Source organism: Paramormyrops kingsleyae, chromosome 10 (assembly GCF_048594095.1).
Source record: "Paramormyrops kingsleyae isolate MSU_618 chromosome 10, PKINGS_0.4, whole genome shotgun sequence".
Lineage (NCBI taxonomy): Eukaryota > Metazoa > Chordata > Actinopteri > Osteoglossiformes > Mormyridae > Paramormyrops > Paramormyrops kingsleyae.
In genome coordinates this window covers 17,748,741-17,767,305 of record NC_132806.1, presented here as the reverse complement: position 1 = coordinate 17,767,305, position 18,565 = coordinate 17,748,741, and the positions used below count along the sequence as shown (strand labels likewise).

Sequence of the window (18,565 nt, the reverse complement as noted above, 5' to 3'; positions counted from 1 at the left end):
ACGGGCTTGTAGCCTTTTCCAAATGTATGTCTCTCTAATCATCTCTCTGAATTGTCTTGAATTGCTGTTCATATTTACGTTTAAAAAAGAAACAGGATATCCACTAATTTCTTACGCATGTGGAGTAAATCAACAGACGGTGCCATTTTTAAACTTGGAGGAAAAAGAAATATATATCTACACACACACACACACACACACACACACACAGTACCAGTCAAAAATTTGGACACTCGTTCTCATAGATTTATAGTACTATTCTTTATATTTTCTAATAATTACACATCAAAAAGTCATCAAAACTATAAATTTACATATATGGAATTATACACTGTACAAATCGGTACTAAACAAAATCATTTGGTTGGTTGGGGGGCGGCAGCACTGTGGGTTGGAACTCAGAAGGTTGCCGGTTCAAATCCCTAGATCAGCAGACTGATCCCACCATTGGGCCCTTGAGCAAGGCCCTTAACCTCAATTGCTCCAGGGACTGGCTAACCCTACAATCTCTTCTACACCAGTTTCATGAGGTGGCCTCCTGGGATGCTTTTCCAGCTGTCCTGAAGGAGGTCCCACATATATGCTGAGCACATATTGGCTGCTTTTCCTTCACTCTCTGGTCAAACTCCTCTAAAACCATTTCCATTGTGTTTAGGTCAGGTGGACAGGTCATGTCATGTGACACTATTACTCTCCTATGTGTGTGTGTGTGTGTGTGTGTGTGTGTGTGTATATATATATATATTTCTGTTGATAATATTTTGTAAATATTTTGTCAAAGGAGATTGGGTCTGAGTACTTTTTCCACGGAGTATATATTACAGCAAGCTATAAGCATTACCAAGTTTCAAAGTAAATAAATAAAATGAATTCTATGATTTTAATTAGTCTAATTAATTAATTATACTAATTATACATAAGGTGGGACTTCCTAAAGCCTACACTCCTTGTGAATTTCAGCTGGTCTCATTTTTGCACATTAGCAAATAACTTAAGTCTCTGTCCTGACCACTTAATTGAATGGATGGACATACATTCTAAATAGTATTAATAAAATGGTACGTGAGATTCATTATAACTTTGCTTTATATTGTGTGTCAGTAAACTTTTCTCCTTTTTTCAAGGGAAGTGAAAATAATAATTTAAAAAAATCTATGAAGAAGGAGGAACATGCTACTATGGATGGCATGTAAGAAACCCCAGATAAAATCTGAAGTTCTGAAGCTCAAAGGATATTGTTATTAGTCTGCATTTGTGTTGGGCTGATGGATAATGGATGGATGGATGATGACTCAGAAAAAAGAGGCACACTATCAAAATCCTAGTATAAAGAATCAACTGGCTGATATACCTCAATCAAGTTTGTGTGAAAGCACAACTAGATGGTGGAAAACTGAGGTACTAGTGGTCTGGATGTTCTTTTCTCCAACTGATTATAAAGCTTTGCACCTGTTGTTGCTGTGAATGCTACACTGGGCAGACTCCATCCATGACTTGAACTCGCAGCTTCAGCAGCCAATGGGTGCTAGGCGAAGACAACAAGAGCTGACGAGGGAGAAAGGTCCACCATCCTTATCATCATGGGAGCATTGCTGGAAGACAATCCCCAAGGGTGGGGACCTGAGGCTTAAAGTTGTACACCTTGGGGAGAAGATTGTCTGCAAACATATGACGTGTTCAAGCTAAGGTATGGAATGGGGAGCAAGAAGAGAAGGAAGAAGCAGAAAATAGCCACCCTGACTAGTTTGGCTCCTGCCATATCTACTACAGAGAAGCAATGACAACAACTGCAATAAATACAGGGCAAGAAAGCTTGTGCAGAGAATGTCCCTGTGACCCCCATCTACCCTTCCTCAAAGCTGTACCACCAGATACGTAGCTTCAGTCCTACAAAGGGTGCTAATCCCATGGATCTAACCAAACATTTACTTTGATTTCAACTCCATCTGTGGTGTATCTTCAAAATATCCTGGAATACAGTGCACTTAGAAAGAAGATGGAGAGACCCAAGGACACTTCACCAGAAAAATAAAAACCATGTCTGTACTGAGAATGAAGCTTGAGTGTGTCTACTCTACAAAGTCAAGACCATTCCCGTGGCTCTCTGTTCCATGGAGCAGGTGATGTTATACCCATGCCTTAATATCTAAACACAGTCACTAGATACCAGAAAAAAAGATGGATGGGACATTGTTATTGATTCATTGAGCAGTTTTTTATTTGCTCAAAGAAGAGAACAAAATTCACCAGAGATAGTAAATTTCAGTTAAATAGAACACAGTATGTAGGTGCTGCTATGGATTGGGCATACTGTAAGAATCTGACACAGGGTCATTAAATCCATGTGGATAAATAAGGAGATAATTGTTCGTAAATATAATATTCATCATAATCCCTCGACTAGATTTAAAAAGAATGTAGTTACAATCTGGCATGAATAATATAAATGGCTGCTATCATGACTTCCAGCACAGTAATGATTTATTTCACTGTTCCTTTGGGTTAAAAGCTAATTGAGATTGAAGACTTCCATTGACTGCTTATAATCAATCAGAGAATTTTCCTGGATCTGGATTGGTACATACAGGGGTTTAGGGAAATGCCCCAGTGTGTGTTTCTGCTGATTTCTTTAGATTAGTTCCAGTTACATGCTCCCAGAAGCTTGGCATTGGCTTATTTTCCATTTGTTGGGTGTAGGAATGGGTGTGGCACATAGTCACCTTATGAGGATGAGTCAGGCGACCGGAGCCTTTATGTTAATTAGTTCCACCTTTACACCCTTTCAAAAAATTATAATATTATATAATAAATAGGTGCTTTCTGTTTTGTTTTAGGCTGTAATCTGGATTAGGTTTTAGATTCCGGTATACAAATTCTTTTGCTTATTTTTGTGTTTTCTTTTTTGTGATTCCAGTTCCACCTCATAATAAACTAAGATTCCCAGTCTAATCCCTATGTCGCATGGTTCTGTTTCCTCTTCAACTAAAGGAATTCTCAAACACAGACTTATGGTCATGTTTTTTTTTTCTGTCTCTGCTTGTTTACTGTTCTAGAGTCTTTCTGGCAATAGAACAAAGGGTATTTAATGTTCTTTCTGTTTACACAGGATTACATAATTAGTGGTTGAAACCATACACAGTGTTGGGGAACAATAAATAGCAAAGCAAGACCTGTATATTCATTTTCTAAAAAGAGAACAGAAATTTGAGTATAAGTTGAACGCACTGCAAATATGTAGAAATATAGTTACAATCTTAGTTGAAGAAAAAGTAATTGCTGTGATAGAAGTTAGTGTTTAGCAAGGGGTGACTTAAGATACATGTTTAGTCAAACATCAGATATCAATTTTCTATGACCCTTGTTTTTGGGAGATTTATCACAACGATTTCCCTAATAAAAGAAAGTTGGGGCTCATACTGAAGAGCAAACTGTTTTTTAGTTGTGGAAACTTTTGTTGATGAACCATTATGATGCCTTAATAAGGCTGCTTAACCATAATGCATATTACCAAGATCCTGCAGAAGAACAGGATATATCTTAGAATGGATACAAATTTCCAATAGGTGAATATGCCAGTTAGCTTATGGCAAGATTCCTTTTAACATTTGTTTTAACACTTGCACACATGAACAGCATTTCAATTTTTGTACCATCCTGTCATTCTTGGAGATGCTGTTAGCTCATAAAAGATAGACAAAGTGAGACTGAATATTTTTCATTATTCTTGAAAATTTTACAGATCAGTTACTTATACACAATAGTTATTTGAGATATTTTACATCAATTAGGCTAACTCTTGTTGTGTTCCAGATAATATATATTTTTTTATTTCTTGAATATTTCAATTCAAATGGAGAATTAATAACAAAGCTATAAACTATCCCATTTATACTAATCTGACGATAACTATATATAGTAAATCCATACAGTATTAATCAGTGACAATATCAATCAGTCTTGTTTGCACATTACTAAAAGAACATTCACAATGCTGTCAAAGAACATTGACATGTCTCTCATCAGAAAATGTAAACATGTGTATAGTTTGTTAAAGAAATGACTGTCAACAGGGGTGTTGTGAGAGATTTTGGGCACCATCCCAGATCAATCTAATTACCGGTATGTTCCAAATTTTTTCTCCTAACTTTCCAGCCTTTATGGCGCCCCTGTCTGTCAAGATGACGCACAATGCTATTAAAACGGCAAATTAATTAAATTTAACGTAAAAGCCAAAGGTAATCAGAAACAGACGTGCACAGAAAAAGCAATAATATTAATATATTTGCACATCTATGAATCTCCTATTTGAGTCCCTGAAAATAAATCATTGTTGAATGTTTATAGGTGAAATAAATTAAAATTGTAAAAATCTGTATACATTTAAAACTCACATGGAATTATGCAGAAAATCCAACGTCATATTACTCACCAGAGTACATTATTAAATCATAATATGATATACTATTAATATTCAAAAGCATCTGTTGAGTTGTTTATGATTGCCTTCCTGTTTCAGATTCATTCACAGTCACATTTTAACTGCAGAGTCACATTGTATATTTTATTTTTCCTGTTTTTGTTTAACAGCTTTGCACTTTGGTGTTCATTATCCATACCTGTTTTGTTCCAAAGGCAATTTTGAATACTGTTAAAGGTTAATTTCAGCTAGTAGTAAAATACATTTTTAGAGAGAAAAGGACCATAAATGTTAATACACTGAGGCACACCTGGCTCTTCCCTTTCTAACTCTCTACATTGTACCACTGTTCCAGACTGATAACATACATTAGTACTTTTTTCCCTCAGACGGATTCTGTTCTGGATGTAAGTAATAAGTCACAGATCCAGCAAGGAGCATGCGGCATGCAGAATAGAGGGAGTTCAGAGGAAAACTCCATTCCGATTTCATCTGCAGAAACAAATCCCTTGTCCCAGAGTTACACCTGTCCTTAGGCTTAACCTTCATTGCGGTTTACACTGTAGGTTGGCAAGTGGTTAAACTGTTGGTGTAAAAGGCTTTGATTCAACCACTTAATATTTTGACACTTGTGTTTGCATGCTGCTGATTTCAAAAGGGAATGAAATGAATTAATTATGCCAACAACATATACCTCAAATAATGGTGATATGAGAATATGGATGAACCACAGTTTAAAATATTTTTTTTTTCACTGTCTTGAACCAAACTGCTAGAATGCTGTAAAATATTTTAAAATGATCAAATGAAGACTAATTAGCAAAATCTTCATTAGTATTGGTCATTTAATAAAACTTTTATTTTAATTTATAAAAACTTGAATATATACATGCTTGTTTATTATTTGACATGTATATTATGAATGTCATTATAAAGTTTACAAATTCTGTAATTTAGCATATTTTGTAGTCAGATTCATGGCCATCCAGACAAAAACATGCAGCGTGCTTATCTGTAAAAACTATTCAGAGATTAAAAAGTAAAAATAATTAATAGCCATCCCTGAAGTTTCCTTTGACATGAAAATTCATGAAGTACTGTACCCATTGCACAGGAAGCAAAACAGGCTCACCCATGATAACAGAGATGTGCCAACCTTTTCAGATATTCACAAATGGTATCTTACAAAGTTCATTTTCACTTGTGTCATGAATTACTAATGAGAAATTTTGTCTTTTGTCTGTCGCTCTAAAGATTTCATTTCCTAGCCTTGAAGTAATGCTTAAGCAACAGATATTTGTGCACATGTACTCTGATTTTACATAAAGAATGCTCAGTTCTAGAGGGGACAATATCTACCTATCTATCAATCTATCTATCTATCTATCTATCTATCTATCTATATATATCTGCTATTTTTTATTTATAAGACACTGCCAATACTGTACATACAACACGATACAACACAAAACTAGTCAGATGGCACTAATTGGAGTTCTTTTTTTACACCTACATCGATTGTACATTTTACTATGATTAGGAAATAATATATTTTATGTTCAGTTGAGTATGATACATAAAAGCTGATCTGCCTGTAAGTCAAACATTTAAATTTTATTATGCACCTCAGGGGCAGGTAATAACTTTGAAGTTATTATTACATGTACCCTCTAAGGTATATTTTATGCTAACATTGTAGATTACATCAATGCACTGACCATTAGGAGGCATTCTCCTAGGTTTTAGTTTTATTAACTTTTAAAGAAGTCCCTAAGGGTAACTCCATTTGTGTCTTTTTTCAGATTTTAGTTGGATGGTGTTCCATTTTTGTTACAGTACGAAATAAAGCAAAATAATTTTCAGATATACGCTATAATTTATGTGTGTAGACAGAGAGCAAGAAACTAAACTCCAAATAAACTAAAAGTGTTCCACTGGTATTAGCTGCTGTGTGTGTGTGTATACATCTTTTGATATCTATAAAATTACTGGCATGCAGCTTGTTTGTGTACACTTTAATAGCATCTGGTTTCACAGTATGACTTTATGGATTTGCAGAGCCATCTCTGAAGGGAAAGGACCCCTGTGAGTGACAAAGGCGGGATGTTGAACACCCCACCCCCAAGGGAGAACATAACTTGCCGATAGAGTTTATGAAGTTTTCGCCTTTCTGATGAAGCTGTAATGCCCTAGTGAGTCGCAAGTGTGGAATATCAGTGATATATATATATATATATATATATATATATATATATAGTAATTATTGTTGGCTTTCTCAGATATTACGACCTTCAAAAGGGATGGACTTCATTTCTGCATTAATTGGTCTGATTCAACATGGGTACAACTCCTGTCCTAATGGCTCTCTAATCTTGGACGCCTCTGGGACATGCTTATTAACAATTATTGCGAGTGAAGTGCCACAAGGTCTCCTGTTAACAACCCAAGTCTTGTTTAAGGATATAAAAGGCAACAGTGATTGATACGCTAAATGTGTTGAGAAGACAATTCTAAGTTACTATTGATCCGCTAGCACGGTGTTACAGATACAACACGTCAGCCTCAATTAACTCCATTAGATATGAACAGTTTGAACACCTTTTAATGTCAGCTTCAGCTCTACGAAAAAAAAAGAGAAAAAAACGCATCTTCTCTGTGCTGGGAGATTTTTATCTCACGCCATGTTTCTTATTTAGTAAACGTCTCTTATTAATCATCGGGACAGAACAACCCAATTTTGTCAGCATTTATGAATCTAACGTCCGAATTGTATTTCTTTGCATTTCCATGGATGAAACAACCATCATGCTTTGAAATTAATAGATAGAATAAAATAAATAAATCACCATTTCTTAGGAAAGCGAACAGTGCCCCCTCGTCTTCGCAGGCGGATGCGGGAGCCGGTGCAGCTCCACCTTGCGTGGCGCCCCGACAAACCCGCCGCCTCGGCGTCTCCAGCGCGCTAGTGCGACTTTAAGGAAAAACCCATCATTTGTATTCTGCCCTAGGCTCCTCCTTCCACAATGATGTCAATCGGAGGTGGAGTGGTGGGCAGTACTAAGGGGCTGGGTTCATCGAGCACATCTGAAGGAAGCCGGAGCTTTGCGCACCGCGCGTGCATAGCGTCTAATTCCACAACTTTTGAGAGTGAAGCTGCGCAGCCGCCCGCTACGCCGCCAAGGTAACGCGCTGACCGGCGGCCGGGACCAGCTTCCCAAAGACTGTTCCTGTGCTTTGTGATCCAACATAGGCACATCATATAAAACCAATTAAAGAAGTACGGAGTCATCTGCGGCAACCTAAAAATGTTAATTTAATGAAACGTGTATCTAATACAAATGTGCACTTGTTAAACGATCTGTTAGGTCTGAAGATCACGTTAAATGTCGCCCGTATTACCGATTTCTGAGTTTTAAATAACATGAATGCACACCGAAATCCACTGTATTATTATTTGAAATAATAAAAAAGAAAAAAAGACTTGGACCACCGGTTCTTGGAATTGCACTGCAGTTTTTCCAAGACATCCGAAGAGGAATTATCTTTGATAAATACTATGAACCATTTCTCATGAACGTTTTGCTCTCGTTTTTGGACCATATACGGCGTAAAAGACGGACCATCTCCGATGGTTGGATCTAATTTGATGTAATATTTTAGTTCGGTTACCGAAGAGGAAATTCTTTTTTTCTCCCCCACTCCCCCTTCACTTCAGTCCTGTTCGAGGACCATCACCTTTAAAAGCACTGATGTTGCTACGTGTAGGGGATTGCAAATAATTTGGCTAATATTTTGCTTCAAGGAGTGTAAGGTAAGATTAATATCTTTAAAAATCAAACTTGTAAACCATATGTACCATTTTAGTGCATACAGAACTGTAATTTTGAAATGCAAAGCTTTGTGCAGTACTGGTGGCTTCTAATTCAGAACAGTCCTCGCTATATTCAATCGGCTTTCCAAGTAACCTCGCCTTATGCGAGAACTTTCCTGGCATCATTTACGATTAATAAGTTCTAACGAGATGAGTTGTGATTGACATGAATTCAACAAATAGTTTGCTGCTCTTATCCATTAAATTCATTTGCTAGATATAGTACAAGTGACTACAGTGTTCGCGAATGATATACGTTATCTAACAGCAGTCTTGTAAAACATATGGATGTATGTGCAGTTCAGTTATGTTTATTTGACTATTATTTAATATAATTATCAGTAACACTATCTCTGTTTCATTACCTTATCTGAGCAGGTAAAAGCTTAAATTAATCCATTATCGCGCATTAGGATACAGCTTGGTGGCTCGCATTAGTGCGGTCAAAATGCACGCTGAGCTGTAGAAAATGTTGCAGCTGTATTGGATCCACAGCTAAATTCACACATATATGTCTGCACACATGCGTTCATATTATACACACATACATGCACACAGGAGCAATGTTTGGATAACAAGACCGCATCATTATATAGGTAGTATATGTTCTCGATGTATGATATCTGTATTTTCCGATTATGATTTTGTTAATTTTGTTCTCAGAACAATGATCTGGGCATTTTTTGGAAAAAAGGGGGGAAAGTTGCCGTTTACATGGCAACTAAATGCCAGTTAAGTAGTTATTATCAATTCCGACAGCATCACTGCGATTTCAAGCCAAACAGACACTGTCATAATAAGTACATTGTGTCGAAGTTAAGTATATTAATTATACTGCGCACGGGATGTTATCTTGCTGAATGTGTCAGTAAGGCAGAAAGATCTGTAAAGTAATTGTTTGAACACACAATATGTAGTACATAAACATTTCTACACGAGATCTAGATTGTTTCTGATAATGTGCAATGCGCGGTTTTCAAAAAGTGTACAGTATTGGTTGAATTTCAGGAAATTCAGATGTCCTCGCTTAACCGCGCTACATGAAAGGCTTCAGGCAGTGCTGTCTCTTGGGTTGTAGATGCAACATTTTATAATGGGGAATTACTGAAAATATTCTGAAGTTAAAAGGCATTTGAACAAACAAACAAACAAACAAATATATGAATATTCTATCTAAACCTCAGTTGAAATATTAGGTATGGAATTTTGAAATAAATAGTTACAGCAATGTTTGCTAAACTTTACAATTTTAGCAGAAAAGATTTTGACATATATAAACCTGTTACTGCAGTTAAATCCAGTTGAATGGGCACGCATTTTCCTCAGTACAGGTGTGCCAGAAATTTTCATTGATGCTTAGCACTTCCAGCTTAGATAGTAAGGATATTTATATATGACTTTACTGCTGATTCTTGCATATTGTAGTTATGTGATTTTATAGAAGTTCGCCAACAAGAGAAAATTGAAGAAATTCACTACTCTTCGGTTGTGTTCCATATAATATGGCATGCTGACTTAATAGCAGGTTACAAGTGATGCGTGTTGCAACGTAAGCAACAAAATGTAGTTTTACATATTTTTGAATATGTAAATGAAATGCAAATTTGAAGAGGATGAGTTAAGTTCATGAGGAAGATTAGCAGTTTTGGTGACATTAAAATAGTTTATCTGTCTTCTTCCGTTGTGGGAAAGACAGCTTATTTGAGCGATTCATAATCTTTTCTTGAACAAACAGTACTGCTTTTTATTCCTGTTAATTTCCTTCTTTCTCGGAGACCTTCTTCCTATTTATATAACATATTAGAGTTCTTAAACTCTCAAAATCACACATAACACTTGAATTCATATTTTTAATGCACAATATCCTGTACTATTGTAAGGAAAGAAAAAGGTTGATCCATATTTCGGCGTGTTCATATATATGAATGAATTTTGTGTCATCTCCTGTGTCTGTTTTTAGTCATGTAAGTGTGTTCTAAAATTTAAATATTACATAGTTTGGCCTTGAAGCATTTAGAGTACATATACATTTAAAAAAAATATATATATTGCTGTTTTAGAATTGTAGAATTAACCTTTGCCATTTTTATGTTCAGCAGTATTTTCGTTTCTACTATTTTTAGATGTTTTATGATACTAACAAGGGCCAATAAATTTGGGGATTTTTCTTAAGGACAAATCCCACATATAACTTTGGGTTACCTGTTGTTGTTGCCCTTTACTGCCCTCTACAGGTAGTTTAGATAATGAAAATATTACCATGAAATTAACACTCAGTCTATACCGTAAGTTTATACTGTACTTGTATAAGTATTAAAAAATCCTCTGCATAAACAGGTCTTTATATTTGACTGTAAATTACAAATACTAATACAAATCAAATTATCAATTAAATTTCATCAACTATTGATTGGTAAATTACACTGCATCTCTATCTGGCCAAGCATCGTTGGAAGGTTTTATGAAAGAGAAATTACACTTCACAATTATTCCAAGAATTTTGAATAAGTTGGGCTTTATTTAGATAAATGAGGACCATCTCCATATATAGATTTTTCCCCCAAAATTTTAGTTATGAAGCATTGTATATTCTCCCAAGTCATGTTTTATTTTCAATGATTATTCAATATGTTTGAAGTAACTTCTCGTTAATGATGCCCCAAATTGCGTATGATTTATATTAAAACATCATTTGGCCTGTGATGGTTTGGCACCCTGTCATGGGTTATTCCGTGCCATGTGTCCATGCTGGGATGGGCTGTGAATCCCCGCGATCCTGCACAGGACAAGCTTGTATGGAAAATGTGTGAATGAATGAAATTTGCTTGTGTGTCAGATGGGATCAATTTTAAATTATAAGACTCAATAATAAATATTCCGGGCATGTGACGTCGGGATTGAAAGATAATGGCATTATTGCTAGGTTACACTGTCCTATATCCCTTTCTTCACCCATGAGGTGATTTGCGGTGGCGTCATTGCCTATAGAAGCCATTCAATATTAAATTCAATATTAGAGCATTGAGAAGAATTAACCATTATTCTCCTCTGGCAGTGTGATAAAGAAGCAGAAAGGTTGCAGATACTGGGGAGGAAATAATGGATCACTTCCTTTGGCCTCTATGTCAGGATGCCAAGGATCCCAGAGTCTCCTTTCATTGTCACACGTCCTAAGAGAGCCCCACATCAGACACCCTGTCACTTCCTAGAAACTTGCAATTCACGTTTGTGTTAAAGTTAAATGTTCTTTCTTGGTTAATTGCCTTGTCAGTCTGTGGATCACTCATAATAGATTACACTGCGTCCCTATCTGGCCAAGCATCGTTGGAAGGCTTTTGTTAGTTCTTGTCAATGCAGAATAACTAAATGTTCTTCAATGCGAAGGCAAAATGGAAGGGAGGAGACTTAGGGAGATGTATATTGTAAATATTATGTGGTCTTTGGTGAGAGGGAAATAGTTCCCTTTATTATACCACATAGATTTCTTAATAGTAATATATTACATTAGCTTACCTACTTGTTTCAATTCTTAATATAATTTGATAACATTTTCTTTACCAAATCAAAGTTATTTTAAATAACTGCTAGATAATTACCCAAAATCCCACTCTCCCCAAAAAATGCAATGATAGGAACACTTTAACATATATTTTTACTATTTAAATTAACAATTGACAATAACATGACATTTTCTGCGACCTAAAGTACTCAAAGTTTGCTCAGTAATTGTTGTCCTAGTTACTATTTCAGGGTGGGTGAATTTGAGATGTCAAACAAAAGTTGAATTTGGTGAGAGAGGTTGTGGATGGGTTAGCCTATAGTAACCAAGACAGCAAAAGTAATCCTATGGTTAGATTGAATTGTATTCTTCCAAAAAAGCAAAAGAGGGATTTAAAAAATATCAGTCAATTGCAGGTGGAGGCATAAAACAATGTGATGTAATCTTAAGCCAGGTGTATATCCATGGATTTTCAAAATGGATGAAAGTTATTTCGCCGATCCTCCTCCAACCAGTAATTCATGTTGAATGCCTTGTTCAGCCCTCGCGGTTAGAAGTTTTAAACCTGGAATGACTATTGGACTGTTGTCCTAAAAGATCTCAAACTGGCTTTTTATATTTTGGGTTGCTTTGCATAAAAATACTCCAAAAATAAACATGCATCACATCATAAACTCAAATCTTTTTAAACGACATGACAGACTGTGTACCCACTGTCGAGGGTAGCTTACACATAAATCAATGTCATATACATAACTTTGTTCACAGTCCTCCCTTCCAACAGGCCTATAATGAGTCTCCAATGAGTTATTCAAAGAGTAAAAAGAAGATACACACAAACACAAAGTATTCATACTGACCACTCTTATGTTTGAAGCAAGATGTATCATCTTTTAAAAGTATTTGCTAATAACTTGTTCTTTTCTCTCATGGTAGTAAAAGTTGTGGCAAAATAAAAGAGGAAAAAAAAAACATGTAGTGTAAATGCAAACTCATAATGTATTCCCAGAAGAGCAGCTGTCGTGGACGTTTCTTTCCACAAAACTGCAAAAAAACAATGAAACAAGGGAGTACACAAGGGTATACATTACATGAGGAAGACTCAAAAGTGCATGACCTACTTCTGGAAAATTCACATCTCTCATGCAAAAATAATCGGGATGCACTATGATTACAAAATAATGAATGCCATTGAATTATGAGAAGATCTCAGTAGTGTGGAATGCTGCTTATTTTCTGACATGTACGTGGCGATAAACGCAGCCCTACCGAGGGCACTCAAGAAGCAGCGTCTAGATGGGAAGCCAGATTCTGCGAGCTGGAATTTGCAGAGGAATGTTATATAGTCTGCTGACCACCACTTGTTTACTGTTTGGCTACTGCCCAAAGAGTCCTGGGGCCAACAGCCTCGAGGCCGCGGTTCCAGCAGCTGCAGACTCTTGTGGTTCTTTAATGAGGTAGATTGTCTGTGTTGAGACTTTCTAATAAAATTGTGAATGATATAGCACAGTATGATGCCACAGGCACAGCTGCATTCCTGTTCGCTGCACTTTTGCTGTGCTGGGAGAATGAGTCTCCGGACCGGCAGTACTCACACCTAAGGGGCTTTGTTTTTATGCAGCATGATGAACACAAAGATAATAATAACTCTCATGAAATGATTACTATATCCTAGTCCCATTTAGTATTTTGGATGCTTTCGACAACAGTTATTGCCATTTTTAAACAGTTTCAGTCATTTGAGCACGACTGTAAGTACTAGGGGTGTAACAGTTCCTCGATGGTTAAGGCCACAATATGATTTAATCGACCCAGTTAACAAATATTGATTCATATCATTAAATCATGACGACATGTTGAAACATTGCTGAAAAGAAAATCTGGAAAAAATCTTACACATAGAGCAATCTAGAGACTCACCTTAGAGAGTAGAGACCAATTCATTATGGTACATGTTATGTAGCGCACTACCCCTGTGTTACTAGCTTTCCAGAGAGTAAGCTACTGTATACATATCTAGAAATAGTTTTTTTGTTAATTAATTAAAGTATAAATACAAGACATTGCTTCTTGTGCAGGTTAGTTTCGTGTTTTTGAGACGTACAGTTTTTTCAGCATACTGTGTTGTTAAATTGAAAACATTCATTGAGAAGTTTTTTTGAATTCAAATAAATTCTGCTAAAATCAGTTTTATGTTAAATGTTTCACTTTGTTGAAAATACTGATAACGTAGTACTGAATTGTTATTGCAGTAACGTTTCAGATATCACTAGACATCAAATTGCTGCCTTGAAAAACTGAATCATATTGTGACAAGGTTTATGATTTATACCCCTAAGAAGTACAGTCATATCTGTAGTGTCTGGCCTTATAGTCAGATCAACAAGGATGTAGGTAATCGTTTTGTAGTAATCCATGCAGTTTTGTTTTTTAGAGTTTTCGTTTCCTTCCACTACATTTAGACTCTGCTGAATTAATTGAAATAACAATAACTCATGTATAGACTTTAATCTGAAGATTGATGCAGCCTTAAGCTTTTTGTAAAACAATAACGATGTAGGGCTCTGGAAACAGCAAGGCATCTAACCTGCCAGTTTTACAGTGACCTACTTGAGCTTTTGCTGCTTACTGGGGAATTCAGCCCTTCAGCCATTTTTATTTATATTCTGCTTGAATTGGATTTGTGTTGTTATCAAACAAATTGGCATTGGGGACCAAAGCACTGTTTTACAAATCATGTTGGATGGTGCTAAAACCCACAGGCTCTTTGTCCACAATCCATCATGCTACTGATTGGATGAAATGGTTGTCCCATGTCTGAACTGTGAGTTATATTCCACAATGGTCTTTTCGGCTGCTTTCATCTGACATTGTTAAATACGAAAAATAAGCAGACTGTTATTTAAGAGGGAGGAAGAGGGTGTTCACTTTCGGAGGTGTTGCGATTTCATGACTCTGTTGGTAAAATTTTAATGGATGGCAACCTACATAGAGTGCAAGATAATCTTCTTTGTCTCTGCACATCATCGCATACTGTTAAATTAATTTTTATCAAGAAATGTATTTTGGGCTATGCACAGATGTCTAACATATTTATAAATTGAAGTAAATATTTATTTCGATACCCAAGTTCATTGTGAAGTCATCGGCTGTTTTAACAAACGGGCACTGCAGATTCTATTGATACGTAGCGCATGCTGAGCAAAATACAGTCGCTGTATTTTTTTTTAAGTGATGTAATGTAAAATGTAGCAATTTTACCCAATAGACTAAAATATAACCATACAGCAAATTTAAAATCCATCTGTACAAGAGTCTACTGAAATAAAATATTCGTACAGATAGAAATAATCAAGTATAATGAGAAAGATACAGGAATGGACATAGTTATTTAACACATATTCAAAAACATTATATGATAGTATATGAGATTATCATTCGCTGATTTGAGTGTATGTGTAGGACTGGACCCTCCTGTCACATTGCCGCCAAATAGCTCACTTAATACAGAACGATTGTCCACAGAAATGTCACCCTAAACGTAATTAAATAATGAATAAATGACACCGGACAAGTTAACTTTTCATGTGTGTGACATTTAGATTTTCAGGAGAAGGTAGACTGTGGTGGCGGTATGTTGCGTAACTCCAGCTGGCTGGGATGATGACCAGATTATAATATATAATTATAAGTGTGAAGCTATACATGGACACAGTTGAAATTCTGCAAATTGCACCAGATACATTTACAAAAAAAAATACTGTGTCATGGTGAGGATACTGATAATTAGTATTATTATCATTTTAATAATAGGTTAAGAAAGTGTGGTACCTTGAATGTTTGATGTTTATTTGTGAATCTTTGATGCATCGGTTTAATTTCTTTCCTGTTTTTGTGCCAGAACCTTTCAGGTAGGTCCTCACCCCTTCTGAAATGGACTTACCGTGTGAGGTATATCTGCTGGTGGGTTTGCTCATCTGCCTGGCCTTGCAGTCCTGGGCACAGGAGAGGGAATATACAGTTCGAGAGGAGTTGCCGGAGAATGTGCGGATCGGGAACCTTCGCAAAGACCTGGACCTGGCCCTCGACCCAGATGTCAAGCTCTCCTCACCCTTGCAGTTCAAGCCCGTTTACAAGACTGGGGACGTACCTTTAGTGAGAGTGGAGGCGAGCTCTGGGGACATCTTCACCACCTCCAACCGCATCGACCGTGAGAAGCTCTGCTCTGGCGTCTTCACTGAAAAGCGCTGCTTCTATGAAATCGAGGTGGCTGTGCTGCCCGATGAGATTTTCCGCCTCGTCAAGATCCGCTTTCAGATAGAGGACATCAATGATAATGCCCCACTCTTCCAGTCCACGGTCATCAACATTTCCATCCCAGAGAACACAGCCATTAACTCCCGTTACCCTGTGCCCTCTGCTTTGGACCCAGATGTGGGAATCAATGGGATTCAACACTACGAGCTTGTAAAGGTGAATCTTTTCACCAATTACTATTTGAAAACTAAGAAATTACAACAGATACTGATCTCAACAAATGAATGCATGTGTGTCATTTTCAGTGTGTTTAATTATCTTAGTTGTTCTCTTCTCCTTTTGTAAAGCAACAACAGCAATGCTGTTTTCTTCTGCAGAATTTATTTTCAAGACGTCCTTTATGATTATAGTTAAACTTGTACAGCCTCCAAACTCCATGAAGTGTCTCTTTAGATGCTGTTAAAGTGGATCAGCTGACTGGATTTTATTATCCCACTTGGCCAGATATAATTATGTTGGCTAAATGGAGCCAAAGCCATCCAGCCCCTGAGAATGATGAGATACATTTTTAGGCTTGAATATGTGACCTGTCTTCGATCGTTTAGCTGTATGACGGCTTTTATAGTGGACATGTGGTGAATGACAGGAATAAGGAAAACACTTGTGGTATTTCACTGCTATTATGATGATGCTGCGCAGTGATTAAATTAGGCTATGAAAATACCTTTCACTGGCAGATTGATAATGACAATGCCTGGCTGAAAAGTCCTCAGCACTATATTTGAGATTCTGATCGCCTCAGTATGGTAATCATAATGTGACTTATTGAGTCCACATGGAATAACGAATGATAAATGGTGTCGTGGTAGGTCTTTAATTGGAAAATATTAATCAGTTCCTTGTGCACCACTCGGATCTTCTCACTCATCTGTTAATTGAAGGTTTATGAAAAATGGTGCAATATCCTGAGAGGGCTAACATATGCAATTATAGCTCAAAAACAACAAAATGTGACTTGTATTCCATTTAAATGACAAACACAAAGAGCACCGCAGACATGTCAACTGCTGGCCGGAGCAATTAGCGTTGTTTTTGCTGTTTCATGGGTTTTAAAAACACTCAGAAATCCCGCATCCTGTAGTATATGAATCATGAACTATATAGACGTAAATAATATTATAACCCTGTTATAAAACGAAGTGAAGAGGGTCTGGTGTAATGCTTTTCCATAAAAATGGGAGCCAAAAGTAATGGGGGGGGGGGGGGGGGGGCAAATGAATAAATAATTGCTATTCCACCAGAATTTAGGTACTAAATAAATAAATATATATCCAACATTACAGTCTGAAGAGCAATTTGTACCTTTTTTTCTGAGAATTATGAGAATTCCCCACTTTCTGTGTTTGACTTGATTACCAATTTGCATTTTTAAAGAGGGTTTATCTCTGCCAAGGTCCCTTTGCTGCTCTGCCTTGAATTGATGAGAGTCTGACTACAATTGTTTATGCTTGGAAAATAACCAGCATAATGTTCCTCCGCATCACAATGAAGAAGCACCACTCTTTTCTCAGCCAGAAAAATAATTATTTATTTATGCCTCACATTTTTGTCAAAATGGGGGAAATCAAGTGGATATGGATGATACTACCAAAGCTCACATCAAATTAAATCTGCAAATATGTCATAAAAGACAAAAGTGGAGGCACAAGGATGCAAACAAATATGTATGGTCAAGAAATGTAGGGTATGGAAAAAAACCAAGGTAGTATTATGTTGTTTTATAGATATAGTAGTCCTCGAAAAGAAATAAATAAACAAAGCAAATAAATAAATCTGCCCAAAAAAATGTAGAAATAAGCTTCTCAAAATCTCATCACAATATTCATTTAGTGACTCTCTTCCATAAGTTAGTTTCCCAGCAGTTCTGTGTATACTTGAAACAAATCTTACTATAAAAGTGACAGATTGCTGGAAGAGAAGATCAACAAAACAAATTCTGAAGTATGTGCTAGTTGAAGGGGTGGATTTCAAATGAGCCATGTCTTTTGAGGGGAGAAGGCAAGTCAGAGGAGATGCAGATCTATCTGCAAAGCTCAATGCACAGTGACTATCTTCCCTGGGCTCCTTGTTCCGTCTCAGCATGGTGCTGCAGCGAGTGCCATCAAGTGCCACAGTGGTCTCCATTACTGCTGCAGATTTTCAGCAGCAAGTGTTATAATAAACCCGGAATAAGAATGACAATTTCTAAAAGCTAAAATGGAGAGGAAAAAATATAAAGAGGACTCAGAACAGTGGGTCCGATTGCTGTGCCTTTGATCTGCGAGTAAGATGGCATTTATTGAACGTCATTTTCTTCTGTGCCTGCTGAGGTGGACAAGGCGGCGTGGAAGCACTTGTCGCGCCACCTGGCAGGCGACAGCGATGTCATGTGAAACGAGCACGGTCAGCTCAGGCATAGTGACATGATGCATGGTTAAATGCGGCTTTGCTATTACAAAAATAAATTATGATGTAATAATAA

At 36.7% G+C, this 18,565-nt stretch overlaps 1 protein-coding gene and 1 long non-coding RNA gene across 9 annotated transcripts in view; one reads left to right on the top strand and one right to left on the bottom strand.

Annotated features, from left to right (window-relative positions):
- LOC140593316 (uncharacterized) overlaps positions 1-16,072 on the bottom strand; it is a 39,500-nt gene extending 23,428 nt beyond the window's left edge. Inside the window, exons 1-2 of the long non-coding RNA XR_011993595.1 lie at positions 15,938-16,072; positions 15,731-15,782 (exon numbers count right to left, since the gene is read on the bottom strand). This is a non-coding gene — a long non-coding RNA (uncharacterized lncRNA). The remainder of the gene's footprint in view (positions 1-15,730; positions 15,783-15,937) is intronic.
- The window catches only part of pcdh11 (protocadherin 11), a 183,302-nt gene that overhangs the window by 6,620 nt on the left and 158,117 nt on the right, over positions 1-18,565 (top strand). For 5 of the 8 annotated variants that reach the window (XR_011993594.1, XM_023794998.2, XM_023795034.2 and 2 more), the window contains exons 1-2: positions 7,492-8,228; positions 15,689-16,260. Coding sequence is in view for 7 of the 8 variants with exons in the window: in XM_023794998.2 (XP_023650766.1) it covers positions 15,721-16,260 (540 nt within the window). In the remaining variant the exon portion in view is untranslated. Of the gene's footprint in view, positions 1-1,124; positions 2,121-7,491; positions 8,229-15,287; positions 15,558-15,688; positions 16,261-18,565 lie in introns of those variants that run through there. The other 3 variants (XM_023795006.2, XM_023795016.2, XM_072717445.1) reach the window with 2 other exon arrangements.